The 20,765-nt window shown below is 38.2% G+C and overlaps 1 protein-coding gene across 1 annotated transcript; it reads right to left on the bottom strand.

Moving 5' to 3' along the window:
* Positions 1–3,932: 3,932 nt before the first annotated feature.
* LOC117324279 (probable ATP-dependent RNA helicase DDX28) lies at positions 3,933–19,781 on the bottom strand. Its single transcript, XM_033880060.1, has 15 exons — positions 19,668–19,781; positions 19,005–19,114; positions 18,474–18,752; positions 16,827–16,943; positions 16,542–16,599; positions 15,894–16,039; positions 15,271–15,342; positions 11,928–12,009; positions 10,931–11,037; positions 9,251–9,370; positions 7,860–7,956; positions 7,318–7,469; positions 6,270–6,362; positions 5,234–5,386; positions 3,933–5,012 (listed from the first exon to the last, which is right to left on the bottom strand). The coding sequence occupies exons 2-15, from the start codon at positions 19,074–19,076 to the stop codon at positions 4,917–4,919; spliced, it is 1,644 nt and encodes a 547-aa protein (XP_033735951.1). The 5' UTR covers positions 19,077–19,114; positions 19,668–19,781; the 3' UTR covers positions 3,933–4,916.
* Positions 19,782–20,765: the final 984 nt, after the last annotated feature.

Here is a 20,765-nt window from a genome sequence, read left to right as displayed (position 1 = left end):
TCTACCGTAGTATACATCAGTACAGTACATCTACCATAGTGTACATCAGTACAGTACATCTACCGTAGTGTACACCAGTACAGTACATCTATCATAGTGTACATCAGTACAGTACATCTACCATAGTGTACATCTACCATAGTGTACATCAGTACAGTACATATACCGTAGTGTACATCAGTACAGTACATCTACCGTAGTATACATCAGTACAGTACATCTATCATAGTGTACATCAGTACAGTACATCTACCGTAGTGTACACCAGTACAGTACATCTACCATAGTGTACATCAGTACAGTACATCTACCGTAGTGTACACCAGTACAGTACATCTATCATAGTGTACATCAGTACAGTACATCTACTATAGTATACATCAGTACAGTACATCTACCGTAGTGTACATTAGTACAGTACATCTATCATAGTGTACATCTACCATAGTGTACATCAGTACATCTACCATAGTGTACATTAATACAGTACATCTATCATAGTGTACATCTACCGTAGTGTACATTAGTACAGTACATCTACCATAGTGTACATCAGTACAGTACATCTATCATAGTGTACATCTACCATAGTGTACATCAGTACAGTACATCTATCATAGTGTACATCTACCATAGTGTACATCAGTACATCTACCATAGTGTACATCAGTACAGTACACAGCTATCAGAGGATACCCAGAAGAGTACATCTACTATAACAAGAGATCCCAGAGGGATCTTGGCGCCCACCATTGAATGATCTTCATAGGTTCCATGTCAGATTGATCTTTTCTCTACTTTTCCCTTCATTTTACTAATCTGTGCAAATTGAGACATCCCTCCAGTACTTTTCAAACAAGGGAATCCTAGCTATATAAAAAAATTGAGATTTAACGATAATGGCTGTTTGTTTGCCAGGTTGTTTTCAGGACAGACTGGTCCAAAAATGCAATACAAGGGACCAAGGGGAACCTACTTATGAAATTTGAGAAAGATCCATTCAGTAATTTGAGAAATAGAGATAACAAACTTCAATTGTCAAAATCCAAGATGGCTGCCTGTCGGCCATGTTATTTTCAGATTGGTCTCAAAATGCAATATGCATAACTAGGCGACAAGGGAAACTTACATATGAAATTTGAGAAAGATCCCTTAAATACTTTCTCAGAAATAGTGATAACAAACTTCAATTGTCAAAATCCAAGATGGCTGCCTGTCGGCCATGTTGTTTTCCGATTGGTCTCAAATCACAATATGCATAACTAGGCACCAAGGGGAACCTTCATATGAAATTTGAGAAAGATCCATTCAGTACTTTCTCAGAAATAGCGATAACAAACTTCAATTGTCAAAATCCAAGATGGCTGCCTGTCGGCCATGTTGTTTTCGGATTGGTCCCAAAACGCAATATGCATAACTAGGCACCAAGGGAAACCTACATCTGAAATTTCAGAAAGATCCATTCAGTACTTTCTCAGAAATAGCGATAACAAACTTCAATTGTCAAAATACAAGATGGCTGCCTGTCGGCCATGTTGTTTTCCGATTGTTCTCAAATCGCAATATACATAACGAGGCACCAAGGGGAACCTACATATGAAATTTGAGAAAGATCCATTCAGTACTTTCTCAGAAATAGCGATAACAAACTTCAATTGTCAAAATCCAAGATGGCTGCCTGTCGGCCATGTTGTTTTCGGATTGGTCTCAAAACGCAATAAGCATAACTAGGCACCAAGGGGAACCTTCATATGAAATTTGAGAAAGATCCCTTCAGTACTTTCTCAGAAATAGCGATAACAAACTTCAATTGTCAAAATCCAAGATGGCTGCCTGTCGGCCATGTTGTTTTCGGATTGGTCTCAAAATGCAATATGCATAACTAGGCACCAAGGGGAACCTTCATATGAAATTTGAGAAAGATCCCTTCAGTACTTTCTCAGAAATAGCGATAACAAACTTCAATTGTCAAAATCCAAGATGGCTGCCTGTCGGCCATGTTGTTTTCCGATTGGTCTCAAAATGCAATATGCATAACTAGGCACCAAGGGGAACCTACATATGAATTTGAGAAAGATCCCTTCAGTACTTTCTGAGAAATAGCGATAACAAGAATTGTTTACGGACGGAGGGACGGACGGACGGACCGACGGACCACGGACGCAGGGCGATTTGAATAGCCCACCATCTGATGATGGTGGGCTAATAAAATATGCTGTTTGAACCACCATACGGAATTATAGTATTATATTAAAGAGGATTGGACTATATTTCAATCTTCCATCATTATCATTTGGGGACTCCCAATTGTTTATATAGTACAAAGGGCAGTAACTCTGACAGAGATTGTCTAACTTTAAGTAGGGCCCCTCGAATAGAATGCACTATAGGAGGAAAACAGCATAAACAATTAAAGATTACTTAGCTTAATTTCTTGGAAAATCAGAGACATTTTAATACCACATATATGTCGCATTTAAACAACTAAATCTTAGATTGCTTAATTTTTGGAAGCACTTTTCCTGGATAATCAGTGATGTTTTTAATTCTAAATAATATATGTCACATTCAAAAGGCTAAAGATAACATAGCTTAAGTCAACATATAAATAAATATACCAGTTCTTTTTACTTTTACTGAAAAGCTTTGAATTTGTGTTACACTGTGGGTGTAATTATTGTGAATTATGAACAAGGACATAGTCATTCAGATCCCCTGGAAAGGGAACCCAGTCACAGGCATGGTATCGAGCTGAGATTATTTATTGGGATGTTTAGAGGTAATATAAAGGATGGAACAGTTGTGATTTTAAAAAGTCCAATCAACACAATGGAGTAATACTAAATAGAGTACATTCCAGTCCTTTGGTGTGTGTTCAAAGTTTAATGTGGCTACTTTGTATGGTTTTGGAGATATGTTCCAGAAATATTGGGATCAGTGAATTTGACTGTTTCCATGATAACAATATAAAAACTGAAACTGCTACATAGCAGAATGCACAGCTAGACCACTCAGCTGAGACATGTTCAGGATTGCATGTGTTTGCGAAATAAATCGGCGATCCTCCTTACCAGAACGACAGCAGCCATTGATTTAGTCAGTCACAAAAAAGCAGGTGATAAGTTCCTGTCATCGTTTTATTTTAAGTCAGTTTTTTCATGTTCAATACATTGGACGTCATTTTGGTTTTTCTGGCGAAAAGCTGTTGGGTTGATATATATATATATATATGCATGCGCTCGCAAATGCTTGCACGTGTATGTCTGTTCAGAAGTAAGCGCCCGCTTTTGCTTGCAAGTGCTCGCCATCCTGAAAACGCCTCAGATGTGTGTAAATCTTTAAATCAGTGTTACCATTTCTTTCCATGGAAACCATTGAAATATATGAACTGAAAACTCTTGTCATAGCAGAAGGCACTACAAGGCCACTGGTTTGATTTGTGTGCAAAGTTTGTGGAGTTGTCATGAATGGTTTTGGAGATACACACCAGCAATGCTGATATCACTAATTTTGTCCATGTAATCATGAAAATATTGAAACTGCAAACTTCACTACACATGTAGAAAACAGCATTTTTAGACCTCCTATAGATGTGTGTAGAAAGTTTTTGGAAGTCAAGTTGAATGGTTTTGAAGGTTTGCTCTCAAAATGCCACCAGACCGCCAACAGACAGAAGCTGTCCGTGTAAAAAGTCACAATACTGTATCTACACCTAAAATATAGACAAAGTAACATCCTATTTCAGGCTTGTGAGAATATGACAGTATGTTCATATATATACAGTCTAGTACATGTTGATTTGTATAAGTTGTTTGTGTGAGAGATATGAATGAAACAGAATTACCAGGTATGTAGTGTTCACTGTATGTAATTAACTCGCCTTACACTCCCCAAAAACACATTTCTGCTAATTCCCCACCCCCTCAAAAAAAAGAGTCACATAATTATATGTATGGAAACTAACACACATTCTCATTCTGAATATCTTTTCTATAACAATCAGCCATTTAACAATAAGTTTTTATTTTACTTTCATCACATACAGAAAAGTATTCTTATAAATTGCAATCTCAAAACAGTGTATCTAAGATATTGAGTCCGTTTTGTAACTGATACATGAGGTCTTTTCTGTAACATATGTCACAGTCTGTAGTGGGCCAATTATAGAATTTTACATGGATCTGTTCTGTGTACAGGGATTTCTCACACCTTTGTATATGTAAGATAAAATTGTCCTATGTGGAACACCCATGTGGGATATATCTATATATGTATAATAACTTTCACAAATGCACTAGCACTGTATCATTTTTTCTATGTGTCCACCGAGAAAAAATACAAAGTTTTTATATGGTTTTGCCATGTTGGATCAATTTCCCTATGCATTTCACAAAAAATGTGTGAGAAATAATAGTCCATCTTATATGTTAGGTATGAGGGATAAGGAAACATACCTACATATGATGGACTCTATCAATCTCAACTCGAAAAAAAGGTAAGTAAGCAAGGGTCGGTAAGCCTATGTTTGCCAACTTAAAAGAGATCCCTAGCAGCCTTGGATCAACTTGTGAAGAATAGGTGAAATATGTGTCACAGCCTATTTTGGAATGGATACACAATGAATTTTTCTTCCTAACACACCTGTGTCACAAATACAATAATCACCAACTACTGCCATCACTCTGTTTCATGCTTACAGGAATGCCTTAAGAATCAGTCGCCACACAGGCTTACAGGAATTCCTTAAGGACCAGTCATCACACAGGCTTACAGGAATTCCTTAAGAACCAGTCGTCACACAGGCTTACAGGAATTCCTTAAGGAACAGTCATCACTCCCTCACAAGCTTACAGGAATTCTTAAAGTTACAGCCAGGCTTACAAAAATTCCCACACGTTACATCCATCAATATACTGCTAAGACCTTTGGAATTTCTTTCGAACAATGCCTGTAATTTTCCTTTTAATATTTGCGTTGACATTTTCAAGCTCTGCTGTTTTTCTTGCTGCTGTCTACAAAAAAACAAAAAAAAGAAAGAGTAAAATTAATGTAAAAGGTATGCAAGTACACTGCACATAAGTCTACAAAGTAATTAGCTTTTCCTCTGCACATAACTTCATTGTTTCTTCTTAAAATTTCTGTTTGTAATGCTTTGAATTTCATGTCCTATTTTGAAATATGTGTGGTGAATCTACCCTAATTATCAGTTGTATGTTTTGTGAACACTACATACCTCAATATTCCAGACCAGTTTGACGTCCCACTTCTGTGTAACAAAGCTGACCACTCGACCACTGTCATCGGCTCCCACACGCCCTACCCGCCCGGCACGATGGATGTAGTCAGAGACAAACTGAGGTAAATCAAAATTGATCACCTGCTGCACCTGAAATACATATTATATTGTTAACAATTTACTGTAGTTACTGTCAGGGTTACTGATTCATAACCTGATATACAAATTACCTAGGTAACTGTAGGTACTGGGTTACTGATTCATAACCTGATATACAAATTACATGTACCTAGGTAACTGTAAGTACAGGGTTACTGATTCATAACCTGATATACAAATAACTTAGGTAACTGTAAGTACAGGGTTACTGATTCATAACCTGATATACAAATAACTTAGGTAACTGTAGGTACAGGGTTACTGATTCATAACCTGATATACAAATAACTTAGGTAACTGTAGGTATTGGGTTACTGATTCATAACCTGATATACAAATTACCTAGGTAACTGTAAGTACAGGGTTACTGATTCATAACCTGATATGCAAATTACGCAGGTAACTGTAAAGTACAGAGCTACTGATTCATAGTCTGATATGCAAATTACGCAGGTAACTGTAAGTACAGTGTTACTGATTCATAACCTGATATGCAAATTATGCAGGTAACTGTAAAGTACAGGGTTACTGATTCATAGCCTATATCAAGAAAGAGTAAAAATGGAGTTCAGCTGAAGGTGTCAACTGACTACTAGGCTAGGTAATATGTACCAGTATGTGTTTAAACAGTAAGTCATGTTTGTATACTGACTTCTCAATTGTCAATCCCTAATAAAAAATGTGTTATGTTACACTAAATTGCCTTTTCAAAGAGCAGCACCTGTCTGGCCATGATTTTTTTCAATTAAACTGTATTTTAATGTAAAAGACATTAATAATATCAACAATCAGACTTTAATGATAAGTAGTTAATATAGTGTCATTATAGATACCTACCCTTAGTGTATCGAACCATGTCATAATAGCTACCTACCCTTAGTGTATCCAGGCCTCGAGAACAGATGTCTGTACACACAAAGATATTGGCAGCTTCATTCTGGAAATTAGCAAACCTGTTTATCCTCAGCTGAAACACAAACAATTGAATTTTTAGTACCATTTATGTCCTTCAGAAATAAGAAACCGTGATTAAACAATCTGTTTATGGTCTCAACATAATTTTTAGAAATCAAACCATAGTTTATTAACATCAGTAGTTTTTGTTTTGTTTTTTGACAATTCAGTATGAATTTTTTATAACAATTTTTGTTACTACGTATGTCAATAATACTTCCAATTTTAGACCAGGGTCCTTTTCCTGTGATATCTACAACAAGTGTTGAGTCACTACTTAGAAGTTACCATGCATATCATAACATCTTCCTGACATCAAGTCTGTGTAATGCCTTGATATTTAGAAGAAACAAATTTCACGCTCACACAGGTTTATGTGAGGATTCATTATGAATAATAAGACCTCTGATTCAGATTGCTTGTTTGTTTGCTGGGTTTATCGCTCTGTAAACAGCCATGGTCATTTGAGGCAGGGTTTCCTTGTAGTAGTTGGTGACTACCTCACTGAACGACATATGGGAGGCCCATTGCATGCCATCCAGAGCGATTCGGGTAAAGTGTCTTACCTAAAGACACAACCACGACAGCACAGAATGGCCCATTTCTCAGCTTCCCGAGAACGGTGGGGAGGTATGTGAGAAACAGGTGCCTCTGTGTATTAACCTCTCAACTGACTGGAAACACATTGCCTGGAGTTAGATACATATGTACTACTTGGCATTAGATACTTTCCTATTTATAGTAACACCTCTTTTACATATTATCTATCGATGTGAAAGTACACACACACATCACTGTTGAATGTATCAAATGAATGTGTGAAAATATTAGTCAGAAACAACAAGTTGTCTGATCAAACAAGGACATATGTACCTAGAACTTCCCCAATTAGAGGCACTCAGTCATTAAAACCCTCTAACCAGTTACAATATTCCGAATTTCCTCAACAATAAGCTGTGATGACAAACCTTACGGTCCATCTGAGCGTTGAGGACAATGCTATGGATGCCATGCTCCTCCAGTAACTTGTTAAGCCAGAAACAAGTATCACTTTTGTTACAGAAAATCATGGTTGGTTTGTTGTTGGCAAGACTTTCCTTGGCAATTTTCAGTATCTCAGCTGTCAGAATCAAAATATAATGATAAATTGAGTTAAAATATAATATCAGACCAAATTATAAAACATAATACATGATGTATCAATCATAATGTTGAGAGTCCAACCTGAGAGATTACTATATATAGGATCTATATCAGTAAGAGTACGGACTATTATCTTTTTTCTATAAATACTAACCAGACGCAGACATCTGTGATCTAACATACAGATCTGAGGGTCGCTTTATCGCTGTTGTTAATTACAGAAAATGTAACTTCATGTACATTGACGTCAATCAGACATAAAGGTTAAAGGTTATCATGCAGGCTATGAGTGTTGAGATATAAGTAGGGGAGATATTTTTCTGTATGTCTGAGTATGCTGCCAAGTAGGACTGGTGTAATGTCTTACCAGCTTTCTGTTCGTGATGGAGACGTAGAAATGTCTGAGGAACATGTGGCATCAGTCGGTGTAAACTGTCTGTCTTTATTTTTTTGAAAGATTCAATCTGAAAGGAATGAGTTTACAAAAACATTTAAAACACTCAGATAATGTCTTCATCTTGAATTTGGCACCCTATCCTAGTGTTTTGGGGGCTTATCAAAAATGAAGAAGGGGGTTACTTATTTACAGATAAACATGTCAAGATACATGTACTATAAGTATTAGGTATATTCATCAAATCTTATCTTTGGTGCACAAAGGTCCATTATATCTTGGCCATATACACAGTGGGTACCTGGTAGGCTGGTACTAAGTGGACACTTTATACATATATATATACAGTTCAAAATGATAAACATTGTGTATCGTTTAGAGTTTAGATATATAAACGAGAGAAGATTCAACATGACAAACAGGAAGGCATGAAAGCGCTTATGTTATTAATTGTAATTGTTTTTTATACTAAATCTTTTGGGTTTATATAAATATATATATATATGTATATCAAACTCCAAAAGCATCAATTAATCCTAACAATTGTTGTATAAAGATATGGATTAAACTGTAAATGTGTTTTGATTAGCTGACATGGTGAACTTTGAGAGGGACTACTTTTTAATCACATGATTCATGGTGTTTTGATTAGCTGACACGTGAAGGTTTTCTTTCAAGTCAATGTTTTGAAGATAATGAAATTATTATTTACTTGTTATGATTTGTAATAAGTTATAATGTTTCCACATATTCCTGACTTTGTCAGTTTTACATATTAATTAGCCAACATTTCCCTACAGGACATACATTTACTCTCCACATGATACCGTAAACAAAGCACCTAGGGTCAATTTATACTTGTACAATGTAGTAGTTTTTTAAATTGTGGTAGAAACGAGTCACATAAAATCAAGCTAGTTGTATATATTATTTCTTTCACTCTACATGTATTTAGCTATTTTTCCAAAGTTACAAGAAACTCGCTAAAGCTTGACTTGTTTTTGTATCTTTTAAAAAATAACTAACTTAAGTGAAAGAAATAACATATACAACACCACTCTTTGTGTAACCTCTATGTATCTTGGTGTTAATCTAATTTAATATTACCTGTACATGCACCATTTTGTCTATGGACACTAGTAAACATGGGGGATGACTGTCTAAGTCTTAGAGCTTTACATGAACACTGTACAGAGGGATACCCAAGTGAGACTAGAGTTATCTCCCCATTTACATGGTTCTGATTTCCACAGTCAAAAATAGGATTGACTTTAAATATATACCCTTTACTAAACAAGACTCAATATGAAGGCAGCCTATGTAAACACATGTACCTTGTCCTTTCGTTAGTTATCTGCCCTTACCTCAACATGGTCCTCGAGGACACTCTCCAGACTACGTGGCATGGTGGCACTGATCAGAAGTAACTGGGTACCAAAAACCACATGTTTGTTGTTTTCCATTTCACCACTGGCCACAATAATCTACAAATTACAAATGTACATCTTTTCATCATCCCTTAATTTGACAATCAATGAGAATATTAAGGATCTGCTTATAACCTTATTTAATATTCACATATACATTCTGTATTTCCCCTTTAATTATACATAAGAATATTAAATTTCTGGTCAACAACATGTCATTTTATCAACAATTTTTTACAGTTTTTTTTATGATAGAAGGAAGAACCTGCACTGCTATTCATTTTTCATCATTAACCCTTCAATCCCCACTGACCATATTGGACTTCAAATGATGAATGAATGGAAGAGTCTACTAAAGTTTCTTAGGGTTAAAAGGGTTAATATACCATTAATGGTGATTTACTTGACAAAATACAGATTGTGTTATACACCTGTATAGGCCACAAAAAGTGAAGTACAGGGGAGGCGACTTAATCTGACTGGACCTCTGACAGAATGGTTTGTGGTTATGATTTTTGTCTGTACTGATCGAAGCCGATGAGATATAGTAAACAATTGGTCAGGTGGGGAATATGTACAGGATGCAAGGTAAGAATTGGTCAGAGAACCTATTTGTATATAGCTATGATGCCACAAATGACCATAGCTGTCAATGGGCCGTCAAACCTAAACACACAAAATCAGGACAAACCTATGTGCTCTGGGAATAGGAAGAGATAGGACTCCTAATGTGTGCTAAATTTAGATGGGATGCTGAGACTGGTGTTAGGGCGTATGGAAATGTACCCTTCTGGAAAAGTTAGTCTACATTATCTATTTAAAGAAGGAAGATCATTTAGCATAAAGTTCATATAAAATTGACCTATTTACATGACCATCATGCTTTGTTGGTGACTGGAAACCTGCTGCAGAAATTCTAATTTTCAGAAACAGACAATAATGATAAAACAACTTCATCCAAACATACCAAATACCCTATTTATTTTGTAATAAACTTTGACTCAAAATGGGGGTAAGACATATTGTAGGACAGGAAACAGTATTTATTGGCAGTTTAACTAACTGTAATAAACTTGGCTGGGCATACGCTTATTACCAGGCATGGGATTATTACCAGGTATGGGCTTATTACCAGGTATGGTCTTATAACCAGGCATGGGATTATTACCAGGTATGGGCTTATTACCAGGTATGGTCTTATAACCAGGCATGGGATTATTACCAGGTATGGGCTTATTACCAGGTATGGTCTTATTACCAGGCATGGGATTATTACCAGGCATGGGATTATTACCAGGCATGGGATTATTACCAGGCATGGGATTATTACCAGGTATGGTCTTATTACCAGGCATGGGATTATTACCAGGTATGGTCTTATTACCAGGCATGGGATTATTACCAGGTATGGTCTTATTACCAGGCATGGGATTATTACCAGGTATGGTCTTATTACCAGGCATGGGATTATTACCAGGTATGGTCTTATAACCAGGCATGAGTTAATTTAATACCAGGCATGGGCTTATCTCTTGATAAATATGGCACAAAATTATGAAGAAAAACAAATCTGTATAGCTAAAACTCAAGCAGTGAGACCTAAAATATTGGTCATACCTGTAACTTTTTCATTATACTCCTGATGACATCACTGAAGCTGTCATCTAATAAGGTGTCTGCCTCATCTAGAACTACATGCTGGCACCTGGCACCACTCAGTTTACCTGTAAGCAACAAGTCAATAATTATAAGCCTGGTCAATGTAAGTTTATTTATGTATGAAATAATGAATCCTGTAATAACCAACAGTACTTAAGTGTCTGTCAGACATAATTACAGTGGAGCAACAGTAACACACTTTAACAGTGTATGTAACAGTAGAACCACTGTCCCTTGTATCACTGCTAGGATAATAACCAATTCACAGGGATATGGGTAGTCGAGCTACAATAAATAATGTATGGCTTGATAGTGAAACAACCAGACCATGGATGGCTGGCCTGGATGTTAGGACAACCAATTAAGCCATGGCTGGCCAGGGGAATAGGGACAACCGTATTAGTGGTGGCTTGCTATGGTTAATGGGACACCCAGATTAGTGGTGAATTTACATTGAAAGGGGGACAACCAGATTTGTGGTGACTTGCTATGGTTAATGGGACAATCAGATTAGTGGTGCCTTGCCATGGATACTGGGACACCTAGATTAGTGGTGACTTGACATTGAAAGGGAGACAACCAGATTAGTGGTGACTTGACATTGAAATGGAGACACCCAGATTAGTGGTGACTTGACATTGAAAGGGAGACAACCAGATTCGTGGTGAATTACTATGGATAATGGGACAATCAGATTAGTGGTGCCTTGCCATGGATACTTGGACACCCAGTTTAGTGGTGACTTGACAATGAAAGGGAGACAACCAGATTCGTGGTGAATTACTATGGATAATGGGGACAATCAGATTAGTGGTGCCTTGCCATTGATACTTGGGCACCCAGTTTAGTGGTGACTTGACATTGAAAGGGAGACAACCAGATTCGTGGTGGCTTGCCATGGATACTGACACAACCAGGTAAGTAGTGGATCAACAAAACATCACTAACAACCTACCTGAATTGAAGAACTTCAACAGAGTCATTGGTGTGGATACTACAATATCCATGGTTTCTTTCCCAAAATATCTTATGTTTTCCTGTAGAAAATAAAGACAATCCATGCATACAATCTTTCAATTTATTTCTTAATCCAAGTTTCTAGAAAAACATATATTTGTTAAGATGTTGATTCGTTCTGTGCAAGTTATCTTCTAGTGCTGCTTCTCAACACCCAATACTGTACTTGTGGTGCTGCTTCACAACACCCATACTGTACTTGTGGTGCTGCTTCACAACACCCATACTGTACTTGTGGTGCTGCTTCTCAACACCCAATACTGTACTTGTGGTGCTGTTCCACAACACCCATACTGTACTTGTGGTGCTGCCTTACAACACCCATACTGTACTTGTGGTGCTGCTTCACAACACCCATACTGTACTTGTGGTGCTGCTTCACAACACCCATACTGTACTTGTGGTGCTGCCTTACAACACCCATACTGTACTTGTGGTGCTGCTTCACAACACCCATACTGTACTTGTGGTGCTGCTTCACAACACCCATACTGTACTTGTGGTGCTGTTCTACAACACCCATACTGTACTTGTGGTGCTGCTTCACAACACCCATACTGTACTTGTGGTGCTGCTTCACAACACCCATACTGTACTTGTGGTGGTGCTTCACAACACCCATACCGTACTTGTGGTGGTGCTTCATAACACCCATACTGTACTTGTGGTGCTGTTCCACAACACCCATACTGTACTTGTGGTTCTGTTCTACAACACCCATACTGTACTTGTGGTGCTGCTTCACAACACCCATACTGTACTTGTGGTGCTGTTCCACAACACCCATACTGTACTTGTGGTTCTGTTCTACAACACCTATACCGTACTTGTGGTGGTGCTTCACAACACCCATACCGTACTTGTGGTGCTGCTTCACAACACCCATACTGTACTTGTGGTGCTGCTTCACAACACCCATACTGTACTTGTGGTGCTGCTTCACAACATCCATACTGTACTTGTGGTGCTGCTTCACAACACCCATACTGTACTTGTGGTTCTGTTCTACAACACCCATACTGTACTTGTGGTGCTGTTCCACAACACCCATACTGTACTTGTGGTGCTGTTCCACAACACCCATACTATACTTGTGGTGCTGTTCCACAACACCCATACTGTACTTGTGGTGCTACTTCACAACACCCATACTATACTTGTGGTGCTGTTCCACAACACTCATACTATACTTGTGGTTCTGTTCCACAACACCCATACTGTACTTGTGGTGCTACTTCACAACACCCATACTATACTTGTGGTGCTGTTCCACAACACCCATACTATACTTGTGGTGCTGCTTCACAACACTCATACTATACTTGTGGTGCTGCTTCACAACACCCATACTGTACTTGTGGTGCTGCTTCACAACACCCATACTGTACTTGTGGTGCTGTTCCACAACACCCATACTATACTTGTGGTGCTGCTTCACAACACCCATACTGTACTTGTGGTGCTACTTCACAACACCCATACTGTACTTGTGGTTCTGTTCTACAACACCCATACTGTACTTGTGGTGCTACTTCACAACACCCATACTGTACTTGTGCTGCTTCACAACACTCATAATGTACTTGTGCTGCTTCACAACACCCATACTGTACTTGTGCTGCTTCACAACACTCATACTGTACTTGTGCTGCTTCACAACACTCATACTGTACTTGTGGTGCTACTTCACAACACCCATACTGTACTTGTGCTGCTTCACAACACTCATACTGTACTTGTGCTGCTTCACAACACTCATACTGTACTTGTGGTTCTGTTCTACAACACCCATACTGTACTTGTGGTGCTACTTCACAACACCCATACCGTACTTGTGGTGGTGCTTCACAACACCCATACTGTACTTGTGGTGGTGCTTCACAACACCTATACTGTACTTGTGGTGGTGCTTCACAACACCCATACTGTACTTGTGGTGGTGCTTCACAACACCCATACTGTACTTGTGGTGCTACTTCACAACACCCATACTATACTTGTGGTGCTGCTTCACAACACCCATACTGTACTTGTGGTTCTGTTCTACAACACCCATACTGTACTTGTGGTGCTGCTTCACAACACCCATACTGTACTTGTGGTGCTGCTTCACAACACCCATACTGTACTTGTGGTGCTGCCTTACAACACCCATACTGTACTTGTGTTGTTACTTCACAACACCCATACTGTACTTGTGGTTCTGTTCTACAACACCCATACTGTACTTGTGGTTCTGTTCTACAACACCCATACTGTACTTGTGGTGCTACTTCACAACACTCATACTATACTTGTGGTGCTGTTCCACAACACCCATACTGTACTTGTGGTGGTGCTTCACAACACCCATACTGTACTTGTGGTGGTGCTTCACAACACCCATACTGTACTTGTGGTTCTGTTCTACAACACCCATACTGTACTTGTGGTGGTGCTTCACAACACCTATACTGTACTTGTGGTTCTGTTCCACAACACCCATACTGTACTTGTGGTTCTGTTCCACAACACCCATACTGTACTTGTGGTGGTGCTTCACAACACCTATACTGTACTTGTGGTGCTGCTTCACAACACCCATACTGTACTTGTGGTTCTGTTCCACAACACCCATACTGTACTTGTGGTGGTGCTTCACAACACCTATACTGTACTTGTGGTGCTGCTTCACAACACCCATACCGTACTTGTGGTGCTGTTCCACAACACCCATACCGTACTTGTGGTGGTGCTTCACAACACCCATACTGTACTTGTGGTGCTGCTTCACAACACCCATACTGTACTTGTGGTGCTGCTTCACAACACCCATACTGTACTTGTGGTGCTGCTTCACAACAACCATACTGTACTTGTGGTGCTGCTTCACAACACCCATACTGTACTTGTGGTGCTGCCTTACAACACCTATACTGTACTTGTGGTGCTGCTTCACAACACTCATACTGTACTTGTGGTGCTGTTCCACAACACCTATACTTGTGGTGCTGCCTCACAACACCCATACTTGCCACCCACATATTGTAATCAGGACTCACGTACCTTTATTAATTTTGTAGACCTCTATTTGATCAACTAAAACACTAAATTACTTATTTTAGCACTGCTATTTTTGGTGAACTAAATATTACTAATATATTACATACAACAAATAAACGTTTCACTAAGAAGTGTAAAAGTCTAACATTGGGGTAATGGTGGGTAAGATTCCAGAGAGGAAATCTGTATCGACAGATTGTATGGGAAATACTATACATGTATATTTGTCAGCTACTTACATTGGTGATGCCTTTCCCCGACAACAACTTCATGCTGACACCACAGGATTCCGCAAAGTTACTGGCAACTTCCTAGTAAACAACACAACAAATTACGGGCGCGATTTTTCTTCTGCTCTATTTTACATGAATATATGGTATCAGTAATTTTCAACCTGCTTACACATATATAAATCTATTGGAAAATACCTTTTGACAATCACTAACAATTATGCACTTTAAACAAATAGCCCAACAATTTTAAACTGTTTCTGTATTCATTAAAATAACAGCAATTGAATATGCTTGGTTGTAAGTCAACCGACTCAGTAATGAAATTGTGGAGTTGATACCGTCTCTTCTTAACTAGGTATCTTTGTAAAATCAAAGTAGATTTAGGTTTAAAGTGTATAATTTCTGCTTTTAGGGATTACAAATTAGATAAACATATAACTTTGGAACTATTATTTTACATCAACTGCTTATACATTTATTCTAAAATTTAGATTAAGTAGAATGTCAATAAATTTTGAACAATTTCGTAACCAAGGCTCTGCCCTCAAAGATTTGATTCTGGTAGTAAGAAGTAAAACTTAAATAAAGCTTAAACTATAGGAACTGTTTATAATCATACTGTCTCTTACCATGACCTGGTTAGCTAGTTCCAGAGAGGGTAAAATAATGATGGCTCGAGGTGAGTTCGGGGGAGTATCTTTGTCAGACTCATAGTGCTGCATACGCCACAACAGCTCCATGACAGGCAGCAGGTATGCCAGGGTTTTACCACTACCTGCAACAATATAGTACACAGTTAACACACAGAAATCAGGATAATTAACCAAATGACACAAACTGCATCAATTATCTTCCACAGTAAAATCCCAACAGCCTTGGAAGACCAACTACCCGACAAACTCCCTCGCCTTGGTAAGACTTGCCATGTTTGTGACAGCAATGTTAAAGGAGATTATTGTACAGTATCTTCATTCCTTTGTGCAGCTGTCAATGTAACTGTGTCACCTATCCAACAGGTAGGTGTTAACCTAACCCGAGTTTCCTCTGGCCCTTATACCATGTCTGGTGTTACCCAGGTTTCCTCTGGCCCTTATACCATGTCTGGTGTAACCCGAGTTTCCTCTGCCCCTTACACCATGTCTGGTGTAACCCGAGTTTCCTCTGCCCCTTACACCATGTCTGGTGTAACCTGAGTTTCCTCATTTCCCTGTTACAAAAGATAAAACAAGGTTCACAACAGTTACAAGCACTGACATTTTAAATGAAATGAATCTTACCTGTTTCTGCAGCACAGATCACATTCTGTCCATGTAACACAGCATTGAATGTACGTCTCTGGAAAAAATAACATTTCTAGAAATCAGCAACATGATGATGATGGTGATGATGATAATAGGGGTACACGTCAATAAAATTTCTTCCAATACCTCACTGTGTTCTTTTATTAACTTCAATAAACAAACTCCTACAGATGCAGCATCATGCTCTTACAAAATGAAGTTATTTATACTTATACAATGTAACCAAAGCATGTATTTCTACATATGTTCATAAAAAGATACCTGAATTTTTGTTGGATATTCAAGGTTAAGTTTTTCAATCTGCTGTAGTAAATTTTCATTCAGGTCAAAATCCTCAAATGTCCGTGCTGATTCATTGATAGCCTGCAGGGCTGGATTCTGTAATCAATGATACCGGTACATATTTACCACAGTAAAAGAATAAAAAGCTTTTTTAACTGATTTATATACTTCAATGTTGACATATCTTTGTGACCTATCTTTGATAATTACTTTCAAATTATAATAATTAAACACTCATGTACATGTTTATAACTTCATATCAGGATCTGAAATAATTAACATGTATTAACACAATACAGAACTTCTTTCATTGAACTGCTTTGGTATCAACAATTAAGACAAATATATGTGGTATTTCACTCGTCACCTGTACATCCTAACACTGAACCATGTTGATTACACTGATCACCTGTACATCCTAACACTGAAACATGCTGATTACACTCGTCACCTGTACATCCTAACACTGAACCATGCTGATTACACTGGTCACCTGTACATCCTAACACTGAACTATGCTGATTACACTGGTCACCTGTACATCCCAACACTGAACCATGCTGATTACACTGGTCACCTGTACATCCTAACACTGAACCATGCTGATTACATTCGTCACCTGTACATCCTAACACTGAACCATGCTGATTACATTCGTCACCTGTACATCCTAACACTGAACCATGCTGATTACATTCGTCACCTGTATATCCTAACACTGAACCATGCTGATTACACTGGTCACCTGTACATCCTAACACTGAACTATGCTGATTACACTGGTCACCTGTACATCCTAACACTGAACCATGCTGATTACATTCGTCACCTGTACATCCTAACACTGAACCATGCTGATTACACTGGTCACCTGTACATCCTAACACTGAACCATGCTGATTACACTGGTCACCTGTACATCCTAACACTGAACCATGCTGATAACACTGATTACCTGTACATCCTAACACTGAACCATGCTGATTATACTGGTCACCTGTACATCCTAACACTGAACCATGCTGATTACACTCGTTACCTGTACATCCTAACACTGAACCATGCTGATAACACTGGTCACCTGTACATCCTAATACTAACCATGCTGATTACATTCGTCACCTGTACATCCTAACACTGAACCATGCTGATTACACTGGTCACCTGTACATCCTAACACTGAACTATGCTGATAACACTGGTCACCTGTACATCCTAACACTGAACCATGCTGATTACACTGATCACCTGTACATCCTAATACTGAACCATGCTGATTACACTGGTCACCTGTAAATCCTAACACTGAACCATGCTGATTATACTGGTTACCTGTATATCCTAACACTGAACCATGCTGATTACACTGGTTACCTGTACATCCTAACACTGAACCATGCTGGTTACACTTGTCACCTGTACATCCTAACACTGAACCATGCTGATTACACTCGTTACCTGTATATCCTAACACTGAACCATGCTGATTACACTGGTCACCTGTACATCCTTACACTGAACCATGCTGATTACACTGGTTACCTGTACATCCTAACACTGAACCATGCTGATTTCACTGATTACCTGTACATCCTACCACTGAACCATGCTTACAAATCTGGTTACCTGGCTGTGTGCCTTGATTGTGAAATGATCCCCCAATGACTTATAGTTGTTCCAGCCATGGGAGGCCAACATACTGGGGTTAAATTCACTGTAGGTCTGTCCTTTGTGGTGGTTGTACTGGGAACGTTTACAGCTGATAACCAGGGAAGATTTCCTATTTGACATGTTAGATCTGGCATGTATGGCTTTCTTCCTCAAAATAGTTTTCTCTTTCTTCTCAAACTGTACTTTTAGTTTATGTGGCGTTGTTATCCTTGGTACTTCCAAGTTTATCCTTGTCTGAAATGTCCATTTTTGTTTAGTTTTACATATATGAATTAGTTGTTGACAGTCTTTTTGCACTTTCCAGAAAAAAAGGCAGAAAAGAATGTTTACCATTTGGAATTTAATTCATTCAAAATAATAGAAAATTGATGTTTTCTTCTCTCTCTCTCTTTCAATTATGATAGTCACAGTGACCAGTATTGGATTATGCATCTACACTTAAGTAAATCTCCTGGTTAATACCAATAAAAATCAGAGAATACATACAGCAAGTTGTCTACACAGGACAGACACCAGCTGGGACTGGATAGTCCTGTTGAGAAACCCCAGGGAACACATTCTCTCAGTTTCCAAGAGACAGGTCTTTATCAATCTTTCTGTTAAACAAAACAAATGTATAAATATTATAATTAACAACAGAAAACAATTCGAAGTGCAGAATTGATCTTAGTATACTGTACGTAGAGGCCATTGGTTGCCATGGGTCAAACCATTTTCTTTATTATCTGACGTTACTGTGCCGACTGTGGCCCGTCAAAAGTTTCTCGTCGTGTAATCATCTAATAGTGCTAGAGTGCATTTTATGTGCCTATATGATTAACCTCTCATAATGCCTATAGATTGGACAGTACCCATCTTTGAAATTTAAAATGACTCCTGAAAAGAGTACTGTATCAAATACAGAATTATTTTTTTTAAAGACAGTCGAGCAACCAGTTTAACCATATGCGCTCAGGTTATAAATTTCTAACTCCAACCAAAATAATCGTGGATAAACCGCAAAAAAATGAAGCGAACTTGACTCTGTTACTAGAATCTATAGTCCGCAAAAACTGACCATAATACGCAGTCTATGGAATTCTAGACGGTCGTCTGATTTCCTGCAAGTCTGTTCAGTAAATAAGACGCAATGTCTCTTTACGAACTAACATAACAATAGCATAGCCGATACTGCCCAAATCAAGTGAAGAGTGATAATTGGTCACTCAATGAACTAGATTAACTTCACGCCATAGGATTCAACAGCTCGTGTTTTTCTGGAGGCTGACATGACACCGGAAATACATTTCTTAGTAATCTGGGTGAGACGATATAACGGATTGTACAGAAACGTGCGCCGATTTACAGGATCGGACAGGATCGTGCTAGAACCATACCATATGGCAATGAAGAACTTACGTTGTATTTTGTTGAACACGGACATATACATCACTTACCTTACTTAGCAAATTAATAAAACTGAAATCGTAATTTTCTTTTTACATGATGAAAAACGAGGTCGGACCATTTTAGCATTAACTGCGTATGAAATGACCTTAAACTTACTTACTTATAGTTACTTATAGTTATTTTCCAGTAGAGGAATTATGATTCCTCATTACATGACTTAATTTTGGTACTAATGTATATCTGTCATTAACTAATATGTTGTTGTTGTTGTTATGGTAGCCCTGTAGTGAAGTGATCTTTCCATAGTCTGTCTAGCCGATTCTTGAATGTGCTTCAGGTAGATTATTCCAAACTTTCCAGACTCTGAGTGAGAAAAAAATCCTTCCGAGACTTGTGTTTACTCTTTGTGTGGAGCTGTTTCTTGAGTTTGTCCTGTGACTGGTTTTCACAGCTGTTTTGTCAAAAGGCGTAAAGATACATCTTGTATTGTTAGTTTCTTGGTCATAAGTATCACTCGTTATCTTGTATGTCTCGATTATGTCTCCTCTAATCCTACGGAAAGAGAGGGTTGGCAAACTAAGTTCCTATACTCTCTCCTCATAAGTTAGATTTTTCAGACCTGGTTATTGTTTTGTTGCCCTCCTCTGCACTCCTTTATTCTCTCAATAACATTTATTTGTACTGGTGACCACACTGAACTGGCAAAGTTTAGGGGAATACTTACTAATTATTTATATATAGGTATAAAGGATTTTCTATCCATAAAGCTGAAAGTTGTTCTAATAATGGCAAACACATAATAGATTCTAGGTTTTATTTACTTTATCACTTATGTGGTCCTCGAATGTGATATTATAG

The sequence above is a fragment of the Pecten maximus genome, chromosome 3, assembly GCF_902652985.1.
Source record: "Pecten maximus chromosome 3, xPecMax1.1, whole genome shotgun sequence".
NCBI lineage: Eukaryota > Metazoa > Mollusca > Bivalvia > Pectinida > Pectinidae > Pecten > Pecten maximus.
This window is presented reverse-complemented; position numbering and strand designations above follow the sequence as displayed.